Source organism: Centroberyx affinis, unplaced genomic scaffold (assembly GCF_046629955.1).
Source record: "Centroberyx affinis isolate AG114_WGS23_722 - 3 ecotype Tasmania unplaced genomic scaffold, CSIRO-AGI_Caff_v1 ptg006794l_1, whole genome shotgun sequence".
Taxonomy (NCBI): domain Eukaryota; kingdom Metazoa; phylum Chordata; class Actinopteri; order Beryciformes; family Berycidae; genus Centroberyx; species Centroberyx affinis.
This window is the reverse complement of record NW_027283446.1, coordinates 36,763-54,174: the sequence shown is the minus strand read 5'-3', so window position 1 is coordinate 54,174 and position 17,412 is coordinate 36,763. Positions and strand designations below refer to the sequence as shown.

Below are 17,412 nucleotides of genomic sequence, written 5' to 3'. Positions count from 1 at the left end.
TTGTACTTAGAATGTGAATCGCCGATTTATTTATTTTTTACTGTGTTTTAATGCGAGTAAAGTTGTGAAACAATGAGTAATGTAACATTCTGCAAGTCTTTGGTTTATTGTTTAACTTCATTTGTTGAAGTGAGGCAGCGTTCTTATCTGCTTCCGATGGGCTCGAGCGCTAGTGGTTTCCACTGGCAACCAGACTCATGCTCACGAGAACAACAGGTCCCCGCAGCGCTCGCGCACCAAAACACATCCCCGACAACTTGAGGAAAGGATAACGAATGAAGTTAACGTTATGTGAAGGTTATGGTTTGTTTTTATCATGTTGCTATGTTATTACACCTGTTAAACTTTTACTTGGCTGCAGCTTTGTTGTATGAGCGGACAGTGCTGTCTTGGTAGCACTCAGCCGAGCCGAGGGCTATTGAATTACCAAAATGGGGCACAGGTTTTCTGTTCTCGGTCTCAGGAAGTTCAATAGCAGAAAATGAACTGACACCATCTCCTGATAAGCTGTTTCCTAGTTGAAATTCAGAATTAAAAAGTCGTATTTTGTCCTGTTTTTGCTCGATCCACTAGTCAAGCTGGCAACAAAAGCCACAACAGAAACAGGAGCAGGTAAGTGAAACATGGGCAGAAAGAAAGTAATCCTCTGACACAGGGGGGATATTAGGTCTTCAGTATGTTGTATGCTGATCCGGGGAAAGAGTTTCCTCATAAATCTGACCATGCTAAAATAATATTCCTCATCAGGTCAATTACTTAAATGTATGCTATAATAACGGCACACAATATTCCTAATTCCTGCAGGCTAATTCCTAAAATGTCAATATTTCAATATTTGATGAATATTTGATAAGGCTGTACTACTATGCGTTGCAAAAATATGTTTAAATTTTGGATTATGATCATATTGCACACTCATGCAGTGCTTTCCAGTTCTCATATTGAGACTTGCACTGATATAATATGTTCAGTGTTGATAATTTCCCTTTTATCCTCATATCTTGCTCTTTCTTTAACAGTGAGCCAGCATCTATGTTGACCTCATTGTGAGCAGCTGGAGAGAGAGCGAGGAGGCCCGCCACCTGACCATGACCGCTCTCATTCGACCCGGAGCCGCGGTTTCTGAGCTGTGTGAGGACGGAGACAAGCTCCTCCAGGCTGGAGAGCTGGGGAGGGCTACCTCCCTCTACACCTCCGCCTTCAGGACTCATGCCGCCTCCACTGTGTCCCACATGCGAGGCCTGGAGAAGTGCAGCCTGGGTAGGGTGATCTCCACGCTAGAGGGTTGGCTTGACCACGATGGGGAGAGCCAGGCTGCTGAGGGCCTTAACAAAGGCCTGGCAGCTGTGTTTCTATCCACGCTCAGCCCCAACAACATGTCAGCCACCATTTTCAAAATGGAGTCTCTCCTTCAGAGTGGCAGGCACGGCTGCGAGGAGATTTTCACCCGCTGCACGGCTCTGCTCGACGGGAAGCGAAGCCCTCATCCGGAGGGTTCGACGCGTGCGGTGCTGGAACTGACTCGCGCCCTGGCCTGCTTGTTCTCAGAGCCTCAAACTAACAAGGGGCTCAAGCTTTACCTCAGAGCTTACCAGAACAACAAAGCTGAAACTGTCACACTGGTGAAGAGCAGACAAGCTCAGCACCTGCCCAAAATAGTGAAGGCTTTTTCAGACCAAATATTGCAACTGCACCCCTCTGCAATGTCTGACAATGAGTTGAGAACAAATGAGGATGATAAGATAGGCCTAGAGTCTTCATCTAAATTGATTGAGTTTCTGTTGGCTGTCTCACCAGGAGACAGAGAAGTGCAAGAACTTCAAGCAGCACATTTGTTTTTGACGGGCAGGTTTGGGGAGAGTGCGGAGGCATACGCTGTTGTCTTGCAACATAGTCATTCTCTGCGAAAGACAGATAGTAGTATAGACAAGCCAGTCCAAGAGACACCAGAGAGGAGAGCCAGGCTCTTAACCAGTAGAGCAGCTGCTTGCTTCTCAGCAGGCGGGCGAGCTGCGGAGGCATGCAGAGATCTGGGGGAGGCGTTCGAGACCCACCCTGCCACTGCCCGGATGCATTTCCAGAAACTCTTCACAGACCACGGCACAGGAGGGGCTGCTCGCAACCATCTTCGCCAGCAGGCAGAGAGAGGCCTGTCCGGCTACAGGGAGAGGGTCCTCGTCCGTCCAGACCTTCGGTCCACTGAAGGAGTCGAGCTCCTGGATCCTGCGATCACTCAGTTACGGACTCTGTGCCACTTGGAGCCGGATGGGGGAGGCAGAGAGCTGCGAGTTCGGCTGGCCGACTGCCTCCTCCTCCGAGGGGAACACAGAGAGGCCCTCTCCATCTGCAGCCAGCTAGCCGCCGCCCCAGGACAGCAGAGCTACCAGAACACAGTGCAGGTGCTTTGCGGCTACGCTCGACTTCTCTCTGACGACCACAAGGGGGCGTTGGAAGACTTCCAGGCCGTGATAGAGCACAGTGCCCCCCATCCATCCAGCTGTGTGCGGGCGCTCTGTGGCAGGGGCCTCCTCCGCATGATGAGCGGCTCACACTACCTCACGGCTCTGGACTACATGACAGCCAGCAGGCTGCAGCCTCAGGACACGGCGCTGACGGTGCGCTGCCTGGTGCCGTGGAACTGCCGAGGGCTGCTGTTTACTGTTTTACTGGAGCAGGGAAGAGTCATGCTGGAGGGGAGCGGAGAGCACAGATCCAGCTCCAGTGCCAGCGAAAACTCCCAGGAGCACCAGCAGGGGGATCAACTACCGGCCCCACCAAAGAGAGACAGCAACAGAGCGGGGTACAACACATTTTAGTCTCACACATACCAACTGGCATGTTACCTAGCCAAAATCATACATTTTCAAAGTTGTTTTCTTTTTAGACTCTCGGTTATAATCTTACTAAAATTACAAATTACATTTTACAGTATGATCTTTGTTCTAGTGACAATCCTCAATAAATGAATACATGAATTGGTGTTTTTTCCTGTCTGTGCATTAGGACTCCTGGTGGTGTCCACTCCCTGGCTGTGCTACTGATGGAGCTCCAGCCCAGTGCCGACGGGCCTCAGATCCTGGCGGCAGATGCCTTGTACCAGCTCGGCCGGGTGGAGGAGGCCTACCGGCTACTGCTGGCCATCGGCCCCGCCACCCCCCGCGCGCCCATCCTGGCACGCCTCGCCCTGCTGCAGCTGCATCGGGGCTTCCTTTACGATGCCAATCAGGTAGGTATGTGTAGGGCTACAAAGCCAAAGGGCAGTAACTGCATAAGAGCAAGACGGAGTGAACCTGAGAAAAATACTTCATTATCTTCATCTCATGATAGTGAACCAAGAAAGACCACATGAAATGGCATCTTTACTTCCTTGATTTGATGTATTTCCTGTTGAACCAGGATGTTGGGGCGGACCTAACACAGTGAGGGATCATTCAAAAGTCTAAACCAATGAATGACTGATATTCCAATGGTTTAAAGAAAGAGAGAAAAGGCTTTATTTGATGGGAGAGGCAGGACTGTTCAAAAATCTGTGATGGTTTTATTGGTTGGAATTTTTAGTTACGCCTACTAGTGTAGCATGAGGTCACCATTAAATATACTCTGTTTTCCAGCAAGTTAAAGTAATGGGAGTTCATTTCATGGGGACTTTAATATCTCTATCCCCTAACTTTTACAGCATTTAGAGTGAATGGTATAAAGATTTAATTCCTCTCCATTCCCCCCCCCCCCCCCAGCTGCTGAAAAAGCTGATCCAGTGTGGCGACACCAGCTGCTTGCGCCCCCTGTTGGCCGTGGCACATCAGAAGGACCGGGCCCTGCTGCAGGGACACTGCCACTCCGCCTCCAAACGCATCCTGGAGGGCACGAAGGAGGAGAGCGCGCTCAGGGAGGCTGTAGCTTACCTTTCCATCGCTATCATGGCCTCTGGTGATTAGAATCTGGTTAATGAGATATTGATGTTTCTTAATGGTTCGATTCTCATTCAGGCTTCACTATTCAGGCTTCAGCCTTCTTTTTATTAATGAATGTGGGTAATATTGTCATCAGTATATGTTTTAATGTGATCTAGATAGGAGGAATAGGTTAGAGAGATAAAGAGTAGGGGGGCACAGAACAGAATATTTTGATACTGAACACAAGGCAGGTAGATTCACTATATATTATTAAACTACTAACCAAGCAAACTGAGCAGTAAAATGTCAATGTCTGTGTGCAACAATGGCACGTGCAAGGCGAATGCTTTGCAATAACCATGTAATCACCTTGTAATAGCCATTTTATTCACAACAAAATGACTCTGTGGAAACGAAATATATACAGCTAAACTGGGTAATTAGATTGGAGATTACTGCTTGTTTCTGTAGAAGGATGGAAATAGCCAATAATACAGGATACAGGATAGGATCACTCAAATTTGATATTTCTGTAGGTGGCGAGGCAGCAGACTCCTTGCTGGAGAGAGCGAGGTGTTATGCTTTGCTGGGTCAACGAAAGACAGCCATCTTTGATTTCAGTGCCATTCTCAAGGAGCGCCCGAACCACATACAGGCCCTCTGTGGAAGAGGCTTCACCTATCTCATGCTGAACCAGCAAAAGGTATTCTGACTTTAAAATGTTGTAAAAATGTATCATAGGTCAGAGCTTGTACCTGCTGTTTTTAGACAAAAATTTGAACTTCAGTATTCAGAAATCATGTGACATGACATCAATAAACTGCACACAGCATCACCAAACACACATCAAACACCTCATGTTTACCAACCTGTGATCACTTTACACCAAAGGATACCAAAGGGACGAGAGAGGCAAAAGGTCTAACTTTGGTGACTCCAGTTTTCTCTGGACATATCGTTCGCTCACTGCTGTGTAGGAGAGAGTTTGTATTTCACGCTTAAGTTTCAATTCATCACTCCCTGTGGGCAGAGAAGTGTCCCATACCCGACACCAGAATTTAATTTGGGCAAATAGGGCGAATCTGTAGAAACTCAATCGGGGGGATGGGATGCTCCTCTCTCTATTGCAACCAAACTTTGCGATTTAGGCTGATAAGACACATGTATTTTTACATAAAAATATTGCCTAGTGCAGCTTTAAAGGTGATGTGCATTATCCATTTAAATGTGATTGTCAAACTGCCTTTTTCCCCCCACAGGAATGCACTCAGGATGTCCTGGCAGCGCTTCAGATAAGCACTGATATAGTCACCAAAGACATCCTGTCACTCAAGGACAAGGCGCGGAAACTGGTTTGCGATTGGCTGCAGCAGTACTGCCGGACCAATCTGTCGGAGATCCTGGTCGCGAACGCCGTCCCCTGCCACGAAGAGCAGCTCAGAGAGGCTTTCATAATTGGTGGAGCTCTTATGAGGACCGACTGCAGAGACCCCAGATGGCATCTCCTCTATGTGGACATACTCTTAGCCAAAGGTGAGACGGGAACCCCTGCCAGAAATTGCTGCTTGAATTCTCAGTATGACCCTTGATGTTATTGGACCTGGTCTGCCTAGGAGCAGTGTTGGGCAAGTTACTCGGAATTACTTATTACTCATTTAACAAGTATTCACATTACTTTACTACTTATTTAACAGGAGAAGTAATTAGTTACATTACTCGTTACATTACTTTCTGTTTTGTTGGCAGTAGGCACTTTGGCAGGTCTTTGTAGGCACTAGCGGGTTATTTTCCCCTGAGTTTCACATTGCTGTCTTGCCGTATTATATGCTTTGAAAAATTGGATGTTGTGTTTTTCACTGTGAAAAGTGAAAAACGTTTAGGCCTACAACGGACGATAGGCCTAATGTTCTTTGCATCCTTGACTGAGATAAATTCAAAGTAATGGGATTACTTCCAGCTGCTGAAAGTCACGCTGCGTCTCACCCTCACCCTCCATCTTTGGTTTTGCTTTTTTAGCTAATAGCCAACGTAAACCTGCCCACACATGTCCTTAAGAAAAGAAAATTTTGAAGGGGGGATTAAAGTATAACAGTGTGTTACTAAGATTAGTAACTGCAACGTAATTACAGAATTTGAAGTTGTAATCCCTTACACTACTTGTTACTGAAAAAAGTAAACACATTACTGTACCGCCCAACACTGGATTGTACTGTATGATGGTTCCACTTTGGTAACAAGAACCACTGTATCCGGTGCTCTAAATGCACAGTGACCCTTATCCCTGCTGCTATGATCCGTCTGCTCCAGGTGGGGTTAAGGCAGCAGGCGCTCACCTGAGCCAGGTGTTTGGCCAGGAGCCCCGGGAGGCGGTGGCTCAGGCCCGGGTCGGGGTGGTGGAGGCCTGGCAGCAGAACTACCGCGGGGCGGCTCGCAGACTCAGCAAACTGGCTGAGAAAGATCCTTCCACTCTGGACTTCCTGCTGGCCCTGATCCCTCTCAGTCACCGGAAACGCACGGCACAGGTAAGACTAGGTGCTGGCGTCCCCGTTTCACTATTTACAGTGTCATCTAGTTTCTGTAATCCAATCCAATTGTGTCTTGGCTTGGTATCTTGATTTTTTGTTGTTGTTTGTATGTCTCTTTTATTTGTTTTGAGGTGAGGTGTTTTTATAAGCCCCTGAAGGTGAAATAGGCGAGAAATAGGTCAAATTTCAGATTCCTATTGGCCCCTGCAGCGTTTTTTATTCTGCCATTACCAGCAAATGGGTTTTCCCCTATATCTGCTGAGCTGACCATGATGGGATTGAAAAAATGTGCATAGACTTTAGTTTGTTCTGAGGGACAGGGAAAAGAATGATGCAAAGGAAACTATCATAAACTGTTCATATCAAAATATAATGGCAAATTCAATATTACCATTTTTGCTATTTTACCATCTTGGACAGTCAAATACAGAAATCCAAGAAATACAGTTCCCCTCGACAGTGCAAGGACTTTTATGATTAAACTGGGAGCAGATTATTGAAAATGAATCCCTGGCTTTTTTAGAAAGCTATATATTTTTTTGGTGTTCGTCCTTCATTCTCCTCCACATTGACAGAGAGCTGTGCTCTTGAGTGATGCTCTTAAGCCCCAGGCATTCTGTCACAGGGCCACATTCTTATTTCACCTGCACAATATATTCATTTCATCTCTTCTCTTTGTTTCTTATCATCAGATTTTATCACGGTGTCTTCTTATATCAATTCTTTTGTCACTCTGCAAACTAAATGAAAAACATAATTTAAAAAGTAAAAAAAAAAAAAACGGCATTGACACCTTCATCAATTTCTATTCCCCTGGTTACTGTGACTTTTTTTACGGCTGCTAAATGAACACAGTGCAGCACAGTGCTGCTGTCTTTATGAGTTATTTGATTCTCAAGGCAGGAGACCCTCTCTCATCTGATGAACATGTGTCATATGCTTATAATCAACATGACAGGAAGGTCAGAAAAGATGTAAAAAATGCATGCTGTATCATGATTTCAGAAAGAGACTACAGAGAGAAAATCGATCAACAATTTTGAGACAATACAAGACAGGGAAACAGTATCTTACTATCATCTCACTAATGTACTGTAGGTGTGGAGCATTTATACAAATAAATATATGAATTGCTTATGAATCTAATTGCATGTGTGTACTGTACTAGGCAGCAGCTCAGGAGGCCAGCACTGTGTCGTCAAGCGGCCACTGGGATCAGGCCCTCACACTCCTGACTGTGGCAGTGCAAGCAATGGGAAACCATAAACTCCAGTACCTCCGTCAGCGGGCCGCCTGCCTCGCCCAGCTGGGCTTACATGAGCGGGCCATAGCCGACCTGGACCGAGTCATCCAGAACCACGGGGGGTCCGACTCCAGCTGCTCTGACGACCCCCAGGTCTGGGCTGAGGACTTGTGTCGGCGAGGCCGCAGCCTGGTGCTGAGCTCCAGAGAGGGGCCGGCTCTGGAGGACTTCAGCCGGGCCCTGGAGCTCCACAGGGGCCAAACCATCCAGTGTGTGGAGGCTAGTCTGGGGAGGCTGCGCCTGGCGGAGTGCTTCCTGCGCGGGGCCCTGCAGCACTATGGGGAGCAGCAGCTCAGTAAGGCCTGGAGGCTGATCGAGTGCGGCCTGGTGGTGGACAGCGAGAACGCAGAGCTCCGCAGGCTCAGGGCAAAGGTCAAACGTGAAGCAGCCAGCCCCTGCAATGTCAACTAGGGTTGATATTCAGCGTATCGCAAGAGATCTCCAACCTAGCTTGCATAATGTAGCCATATCAGTGCCTATTCCTGAAGATTATGTTGAAGAGGAACTATCCAAATGATGGAGAAATCACCTAACGTTTTAAAAGACATGTTTGTATGCATTCTTTGAATAGGAGGTGATGCTCGGTATGCAGGGTTTATATTGCGTCTTGCAGGGTTTATATTGTGTCTTCCAAGTTCAAATGAGGTTTGTAGTATTGACAGTATTGTTTGTTATGGTATTCCACATTTTAATAATCACAGCGCTTCAAAATATTGTATATTAGAAGAGTATTCTGAATGGTAGAGATTTTCAACATCATGGATTTAATGTAAATTTTTATTATTCCCCATGTTCTAAACCAAATCGCTACTGCAATGATTTTGTATACATTCAAAGATCGAAGTTGGGCAGTGGATGTCTTTTCAGTTTTAATGAAACATCAGTAATGATATTGTCCTGGAAATGGAAACAAATCATGATGGTTGTGTTATATGATATGAAGGAAGTCATGCCACATGAAAATAAATAGCAGAAATTAATCCAAACATCACACCTAGATTAGAGATTTTAGAAAGTGCCCAATGTGCAGGATTTATACTCTTAAAGGGGAGGGGGCACACTTTTCTTTAATCATATCCATTACACCCAACACAAGTCACTTCAGTAAGCGCAAACACAGGAAAATATAAATAAATACATTGAATACACAGAATTGAGTATTTTTTGTATCACTGACATGAAAGGAATGTCTTATTTTAAATCAAAGAGTAATAAATTTGTACTTGTCTGAATGCACCTGAACTAGGATTTTCCGATTGATAAGATAAAATTCATATTCATATATGTGTAATTTGTGTCGAGAATCTACTTGGACATTGGTATTATGCAGACACGGTGATGTATTGTGGCTCCATGTTGCCGAAGTAGGATTTCTCCCACTCACTCATGAGGTCAAAGTGCAGCGGGCGGTGGCAGAAGGTGCAGGAAGCCATGGCCGGGCTGCTGAGCAGAAGCCCCGCCTCCTTCCACACCTCCACCAGTTTCTCTGTCAATGAAACAGAGACATTTCTTAAGAATGAACAATTTAATGCCAATATTCATTTATCTATTTCTTTCTTTCTTTTGTGTTTTTAGCCAGCATACTCCAAGGTTCCACAGTAGGTCACACTAGCATTAGCAATTGATGGCATTAGTTTTTCCATTGAGGGACCACACTCTCAGTACAAGATACTGTCATATTTTACTGCACTGCAGTATATGGTGACAAGTGCATGCCAAGAGGCCAATATATACTTACAAAGCCAAGAGAGACACTAAGGACAAACATAAATCATGCACACCCGCCATTGTCCCCACTTAACTTGATTGGACATCTACCAGAACAGAGTTCATTTCTATGGAGAAGCCGCAGACGGGGGTTTGCTGGCCACACTCACCCACAAAGTACTCCATCATGGCTGGGTTGTGATGCGGAGAGGGAGCCAGGCGCAGCAGCTCCTCACCGCGAGGCACCGTGGGGTAGTTGATGGCCTGGACGTAGATGTTGTGTCTCTCCAGTAGGGTGTCGCACACCTTGGTGTTGAGCTCAGCGTTGCCCACCTGGGAAATGAACACAAAAAGTGAACGGAAGACATGGGCGTGGATGTTTTTACTTTTTATTCAGCACGATAAGTGTGTGCATCTTTGGTATGGGTGGCCCGAGTAGGAATCAAACCCATTACTGTGGTAGTGTTGGTCCCATGCTGCACCTATTGATCTATAGAGGACCAATTATACAGTGATGCTGATCAAAATGGCTGCACCTTTTCACATGGCAGGTACAAAATGGTGTGCTGCCAGAGGTTTAGAATACATTATATGTTTTGTATTTTTAATGCCTTTAATCTTATGGGTAAAAGTGTTTTGTGGACATTTAGAATATATGTAGAATATTAGAATGGTTAACTGCCAGAGTTATTCCCTAATATATAACAGGTCAAAATGGCAATGTGATTATATAATTCTAATAATGACATTCTCTGTGGCACTAATGAGATTAGTAATAGACGGACACTTGGGTCTTATAATCATTGCCTGGCTTACTGTAGTTGATATTGCTCTGACCCACAAAAGAAGGCAACATTAAGATAAGGAGGTGGTAGAGTAAGATAATGTGGTAGCAGCGCTACTATTTAATACCCGAATAGGGATGATGTGGCTGGGGCAGTTGACCACAGGCAGGCCCTCGTCCATGAGCAGCTGTCTCATGTGTTTGACGTTCCTCTGGTGGGCCCTGCGGAGGACCTGACCCTCGGGGCTCCTCAGCACCCTGACGGACTCCAGGGCTCCGGCCAGCACCATGGGGGGCAGCGAGGTGGTGAAGATGAAGCCGGCTGCGAAGGAGCGCACCGTGTCCACCAGGGCGGCGCTGCTGGCAACGTAGCCTCCCACACAGCCAAAGGCTTTGCCTGGAGCAGTAATGACAGAAGGAGATTAAAGTCATTATTCTGCGAAAAAGGTCAGAATTCTGAGTTTAAAGTCAGAATTCTGAGCTTTGACTTTAATCTTATAATTCTGACTTTATTCTCAGAATTCTGAGATTAAACTCAAAACTCAAATACATTTTTCACATGTGGCCCTAATCCTCTTCTGTAGGTATGTAAGGTGAGGAAACAGGCAATTAAATGCATGCCCAAAATATTCTTATTCTGACATCTGCGTGTCTGGAAGATATTGTGAAAAGGATGAGAGTTCATAATTTGCAAGTTTAGTTTCAGCTTGTTTCTTATTCTCAGTGCTTGTCAAATTAAGACTTGCACTGTGCATTATTGACAGGGACTTCTACCTAAAACCGTACAGCCACTGACAGTATGTGTTCCCTGGTGAAGGTTTTATCACTATGGCCAGACTGGGAGTAGAGCAGGCACCCAGCTGATAATACCTCTGCTTCCTCTGATGAGAGCTATAGCTCCTCTCGTGCCCTCAGTCAACCTGCATCAGGACAGTGTCATGCCTGGTGAGAGTTTTTGCTCCTATGTTGGCAATATGACGGTGTCAGTTAGAGTAATTGGCTATAAGTGGGGCCTTGGCCAAGAGGAGAGCCACTTGGCTTGGCCTAATCTGTGACTGTTTGAAGCCGTTTGCCTTGCCCTGTCTGTATTCACTGCTGTGGCAACAAAGGGAGATGTCAGTGTGTGTGACTGATGTAAAAGACGACATGTCACAGTTGGAGTGGCCTTTCACTTCTTTCATCAAACCTTTCATAACAAAATGGAGGTGGAACATTAATGTATGCAGAAATTTTAAATAGAAAGGCTACAGAGGTGGCTTTCCTCATAAATTGCTCACCTAAGGTCCCAGAAACAATGTCAATCTTGTGCATAACATTGTCCCTCTCGCCCACTCCAGCTCCATGCGCTCCATACAGGCCCACAGCATGAACTTCATCAACAAATGTCAGCGCTCCATATCGGTGAGCTACATCGCACAGCTCTTCCAAAGGACATATGGCACCTGAAAGCCCCAGGGAATAAAATGGTATAATTAGAAATGTGCAGCAGCAAGTGAACTATGGAAGTAAATGAGCGCTGTGAATAGCACTGTTGTGTAAGGTGGAGAGGACGTGTCGTTAAACACGCATGGAGAGCGCCACTGAATTTATGAGTTAGCATGTGCTATTCTCTTATGACTTGGAATATTTAAGAACATGAAGTCTCACCATTTTCATCAAAATGAGCTTTGTATATTAGTATTGATATCAGTTTCAAATGATAAATTGTACCCTTATCAACAGAAAATCCTCCCAGATATGGACCCAGTCACCTGTTCAATCTATTTCAATTCCTACTCTATGGAGCTGTCATCAGTGTAATAGGGCTGAGGAGGAAAGCTGGTTTCTCCCATGGGAGACAGTAATAAATGATCATTAATGGAGACTGAATTATTCTAGGTTATAGAAATATAACCAACTCCGAAGCTCACTTCCCCCTTATCAGCAATTAATTAAGAGAATATTACTTTGTGAACATTTGACTTTGTCATTAAGTAGAAATAATGTACATAATATCCATTTTCAACAGAAACTGAAATGACACCACATTTCATTTTAATGGCACTTATACCACAGATTGGAAAAGTTTTTTGCCCATTTACCACTTTGGCCTGTGGTTCCTGATGTCAATTGTTTTGTTACCCAATTCAACTGTGTGTTTGTTTATCACCTTCATTTTTTCTGTTTTCTTTTAGACTGGGTTTTCACAAGATCCTTGGGGTGTCTTTGGCTCACCTGCCCAGTTTCTATTTCTTTTGTCTTCTCTTTTTTTTAAGTATTTTATTGATTGTATGAACTTATGTAATGGTAAATACAAAGGTGGGTAAGCTATGGCCTCCAGTTGGTGATCATAAGAACCACCAATATAAACAAAAGTCAGTTACACCTTCAGAAAAATGTTTTGCTTCCTTCTTTAAAAGAAAGTCTTCATATTCATCTTATATCCTAGACTAAGTTAACCTCTGCCACACCCCTGATTGTTTGTGCAAACAAACTAAAACGAAACCTAAACAATCTCTACCATCAATACAAATCAATGTTTCATAGTACTCACCATCCATCGAGTGCACAGTCTCAAATGCCACAATTTTGGGTGTCTTGGGGTCCGAGCGCCGCAGCAGTTCCTCCAGATGTCGGCTGTCATTATGGCGGAAGATGAAACGCTTGGCTCCGCTGTTCCTGATGCCCTGAATCATCGAGGCGTGGTTCCCCGCGTCAGAATAAATCTCGCACCCTGCACACCACCGTGAACACAGCATGAAACCAATGGAGATGACTTCCCCCCCCCTCACAGTATCAACAACCAGATGCTGTTCACCTTTTCCAGAGGGTATGAAATCTGAAATGTCTTTGTCTGGGATATGAGCAGCATGATTGACCAACAACATTTGAAAACAGATTTTTGTAGTTTTTTTTTAAAAGACAAGACATTGATTACCTGGCAGCATCTTGGCCAGGGTGAAGAGGGTGGAGTCATTGGCCACGAAGCAGGAGGAGAAGACCAGGGCTGCGTCCTTCTGGTGGAGCTGAGCCAGTTCCTGCTCCAGCGCCACATGGAAGTTGCTGGTGCCGGAGATATTTCTGGTTCCACCTGCGCCTGCACCGTGTCTGTCCAGGGCATCTCTGAGAGCGGACAGAATAAAAACATAAAACATCTGTATATGATCTGTATATCTGACCCAAAGGTCCACAGTTCATCTATACCATGAAAGTAGTCCTGTCTTAATCTTTCTAATTCCCTAGTCCTTTCAACTGGCCTTGTGCTTGAGTCTAGACCAGTAAAACAATGTTTCTAGCTGCTAGAAAACTAAGTCATGAATGAAAGCATTGTCTCATATTCAGAAAGTTCTTGTCAGACGATGACAACCTAGAAACTGAAAACAAACGTAGCTCTGCATGTACTTCTAACATCCAAATATAAAGGGTACAATGGCTAAATTCAGCTCTAGGTTTTTTTTTTTTCTCATTTTACCTGATCCCCTTGAGGACCTGCGGGTGCCGACTCATCCCCAGATAGTCATTGCTACACCAGACAGACACCTGGGATCCCTCCCTCCCAGAAATAGAGTAATCCTCAGCGAAAGGAAAGACCTCGGCGCTCCGGTTCACCGTCTTGAAGACGCGGTACGTGTGGTCCTCCTTCTTCTCAGCAATCTTCATGCTGAAGAAGCTGTCATAGTCATAACTGGGGCCTACTGCAGAGATGGAAATAGATAGTTTTGACTTGAAATCAGTGAAGACATTGTAAATGCATTCTTACAGACTGCACTCTTTAATTAAATGAGTAATATTTGGTTGGGTTGCAGCCCATGTTGGCGCTGTAAACTCACCCATGTTGTCTTTGAGGAGGTGGGTGACAGCGTCGGTTTGAGCTGATGTTGGGGGGATCGAAACCTTGAGACCCTTCAGCAGAGAAGTTATCACACCTGTGAAAGAGGAGAGAAGACCCATGGATGTGAAACTGCTACAAACTGCAAACTTTTTTTTCATTTAGTCTATCCTGGGTCTTTGCCTTCAGTTAGATATTAGTTAGTAACAGATTTTAAGGGTATGATGCCTTTGCCTCTGTTGAAGTTAAAATCCGTGGTAACACTTTATTTGGATAGCCCAGTGCTGAACTATCAGGTGATAAAAAAGTAGATGTTCAGCAAAGTGTCACTTGCCTATTGGATGCATCTCCACACACTATGTAACCCTAACCTTGACTTTAGCCTAAACCTAACCCCAAAAACTAACCCTGACCCCATTTTTAGACCTAAACCCAACGCTAAATTGACCCTATTTCTAACATTAACCCCAATCCCAACATTAACCCTAGCTAAGACATTGAGTATCTATCTATACACTACTTTTCGGACAATTATGACTTGAATTTATCACTTGAAACTAGACATTTTAGTGACACATTATAGTCACTTGATATGAAGTTGAGTATCAACACTGGACTATCACTGTACTAGCTGTGTGAATCTGTAATTGCTGAAGTGTTTGTATATTCATCATTATATCTAGATAATGTTGTTTTGTGTTATCTGCCCACCTGGGTTGGACTGTTCATGGACGTCCTCCTGTACCTCAGGACTGGCCCGGACAATCCCAATCTGGGAGGTGACGAAGGGACAGTCCTTCGACACGGACACAGCCACCAGAGCCGCCGATTGAGCAAACTGCCTCTTCTGGTTCACTGTGGGAGGCCGGTGGCTCGGTGGCTGGGTGGGTGAGACGTTCATCTTGGTCTCCAGAGAGGGGGGGCCGCTAACACTGATCTGGCGAGCAATTATGGGGCATCGGTCGGCCAGAGACAGCAAGGCGGCCCCCGTTCTCCTCAAAGCCGGCTTAGGGGCCGACTTCAGGAAGGGGCAGTGGTGCAGGAAGGCAGCCATGGTACTGAAGCTGTTCCTGTTCTGAGTCGACAAGATGAGAGTCACTTTGTTTTATAAAACTTCAAAGCCTGACTCACTCTGTGCAATATATTTGTAAAAGCTATTTTACAAAAAGAGAGAGCGGTGTAATCTCATTCACATTCGGGATGTGTGCCAATTCACAGCTGGTGGTTACATCATAACCACTTTTGCCTCAAGAAACTTTTGCCTTTTCCAGAAACTTCCATAGAAAAGCTAATAGATCATCCCCAACACAGTCAGGCTAACAACATTTAAAATGAAGTAGACAGGGGTATGATTGCGCTTAAAATTGAATTTCATAAAACCAAAATCCCATTATAGCTTACGAGGTTGGGAATGTTTGGAGGTGCTAGAAGTGTATGAGCAGTGCAGCTGAGTTGTTGAGTTTTGCGACAGAGAGCAGTAGGTGCCTCCTCAGGGTGCGGCAGGTTGCTGCTGCTTATCTTCACTCTGCAGGCGCTCAAGTGCGACTGACAGAGACGTCATTGGCTCAGGCTGATTACTGCAGTAGGCTATCAAATAATCCTCTATAAAACACAATGTGGGTGTGTGCATTTAATTCTTTTGATTAGCAACCCACAGACTATTATTTCCCCCTTCCTTCGCTGTTAAAAGTTTCACAAATTTTTTCGAATTCTAATGTTGGCTGTAATTATAGCCCAGCAGTAAAGCATTAAGGATTAGTCCACCGAATGCAGACAAAACAATAGCTGATCCAAATGTGCATGTGTTGACCTGATGAGCACCTCCATGTGCAGTTTAGTTTACAAACACAGACCTGCTGTATCATCCCTCTTACAATGTGCTGCGGCCAGCAGATAAGGCAATTCTCAGGATCTGTGGTTTATTCCTGTGGTTGGAGGTTATCTTGAAGTTGGACTATCAAGATGCTTTTGCCAGTGGCTTTTAACACCAGAATTAGGTCAGAATCTTGTTTTATTTTATTTAATTTTTTTTGTTAAATAAATGTAACTGTAGGTTGTCTATTCGTGACAGACAAAAGACAAGATATCCAGTTTGTTAATTAGGCTACAATATAAAAAATATGAAGTATCCACACCTTATGCCTCTCATCAATGATGTCATTTACACTGTGTGCATGGCGTAGACTATAGTAGGCTACTACTAGTAGTCATAGTCGTAACTAGTGGTAGTACTACTACTACTACTAATAATAATAGTACTATTACTACTACCACTACTACTACTATTGCTGCTGCTACTACTACTACTACTACTACTACGGCTACTACTACCCACTACAACAACAACAAGAACTACAACTACTACTAGTAGTACTACTACTACTACTACTACTACTACTAATAATAATAATAATAATAATAATAACAATAATAAAATAAGGTTACTGCCTAAAAATGAATACATTAAAGAGAAGATTTAGGGGTCTCACCTGTTGACCTGCACTGAGGACGAACTTCAAAACAGCAAGTAGACAGAAGGTCAGCAACTGTCACAAGTTATTTGAGAGATGTTGAAGAGCATTATGCAATCTTCTCCACTCCCACCCTTTAGAGGCGTCATAAGCTTCAGACTGCTTTAGGGGGGCCTGCCTGGGTGGGTGGAGGGGGTGGTGTGTGTGTGTGTGTGTGTGTGTCTGTGTGTGTGTGTGTGTGGGGGGGGGTTATGGGAGTATCCAAGATGCTGATTAGAGTTCCTTCACTATTATGAAGTGGTAACCATCAACAAGACACACACGACACTGAGTGTCACCCTCTGTCACGCAGTGACTTTATGGCAACTCATCATTTCACCTTAAATTTTATAATTGAATTATCTCCGCTTTCTAAAAAGTCCCCCCATAACTTTTCCTACACTTTCTGGAGTATTGTTAGATTTTCTAAAACATACATGAAAATAGTTAGAGAATAGTTACATTTATTCCCTTCAGCTGATGGCTTGTTGGCCTTCTCTTACACCACGAGAAAGAACTATAGTAATCCTGTAATATAAGGATAAAATATATTGAATAGAAATATCACAGCAAAGCTATAAGTCACAATATAGTTATACAACATTATAGTAATATTCTAGTTATACCATAGGCGATTTAAAAAAGTACCATAATGGACGACAAACTAGTTTTTAAGTCCTTATAGGAATAATATTATTATTATATATTATAGAATCATGGTACATTATCATCGTTCCTGCCAGGGTAATTCGACCCCCCCCCCCCCCAAATAACCCACCGTCCCACACACACACACACACACACACACACACACCTTTCCAATACCATCTTAATATCTTAATAAAACCATCCTCTTTTATGTTTTTTTCTCAAAAAGTGACC

The 17,412-nt window shown here is 44.4% G+C and overlaps 1 protein-coding gene across 1 annotated transcript; it reads right to left on the bottom strand.

Annotated features, from left to right (window-relative positions):
* Positions 1-8,405: 8,405 nt before the first annotated feature.
* On the bottom strand, positions 8,406-16,624 carry LOC139639081 (5-aminolevulinate synthase, erythroid-specific, mitochondrial-like). The gene is made up of 10 exons (XM_071513150.1): positions 16,510-16,624; positions 14,732-15,095; positions 14,022-14,117; positions 13,664-13,886; positions 13,130-13,314; positions 12,746-12,925; positions 11,490-11,654; positions 10,341-10,609; positions 9,599-9,761; positions 8,406-9,207 (listed from the first exon to the last, which is right to left on the bottom strand). Exons 2-10 carry the CDS (start codon positions 15,072-15,074, stop codon positions 9,044-9,046), a joined length of 1,788 nt encoding a protein of 595 aa, XP_071369251.1. The 5' UTR covers positions 15,075-15,095; positions 16,510-16,624; the 3' UTR covers positions 8,406-9,043.
* Between the last annotated feature and the right edge of the window lie 788 nt (positions 16,625-17,412).

What these genes read in the sequence shown, in the direction of transcription:
- LOC139639081 (XM_071513150.1), bottom strand. Translation starts at nt 15,074, where the DNA reads ATGGCTGCCTTCCTGCACCACTGCCCCTTCCTGAAGTCGGCCCCTAAG. An exon ending in CCTCCTCAAAGACAACATGG is followed by an intron (nt 13,887 to 14,021) that starts GTGAGTTTACAG and finishes CCATCTCTGCAG; the next exon opens with TAGGCCCCAGTTATGACTAT. An exon ending in CATGATGGAGTACTTTGTGG is followed by an intron (nt 9,208 to 9,598) that starts GTGAGTGTGGCC and finishes TTTCATTGACAG; the next exon opens with AGAAACTGGTGGAGGTGTGG.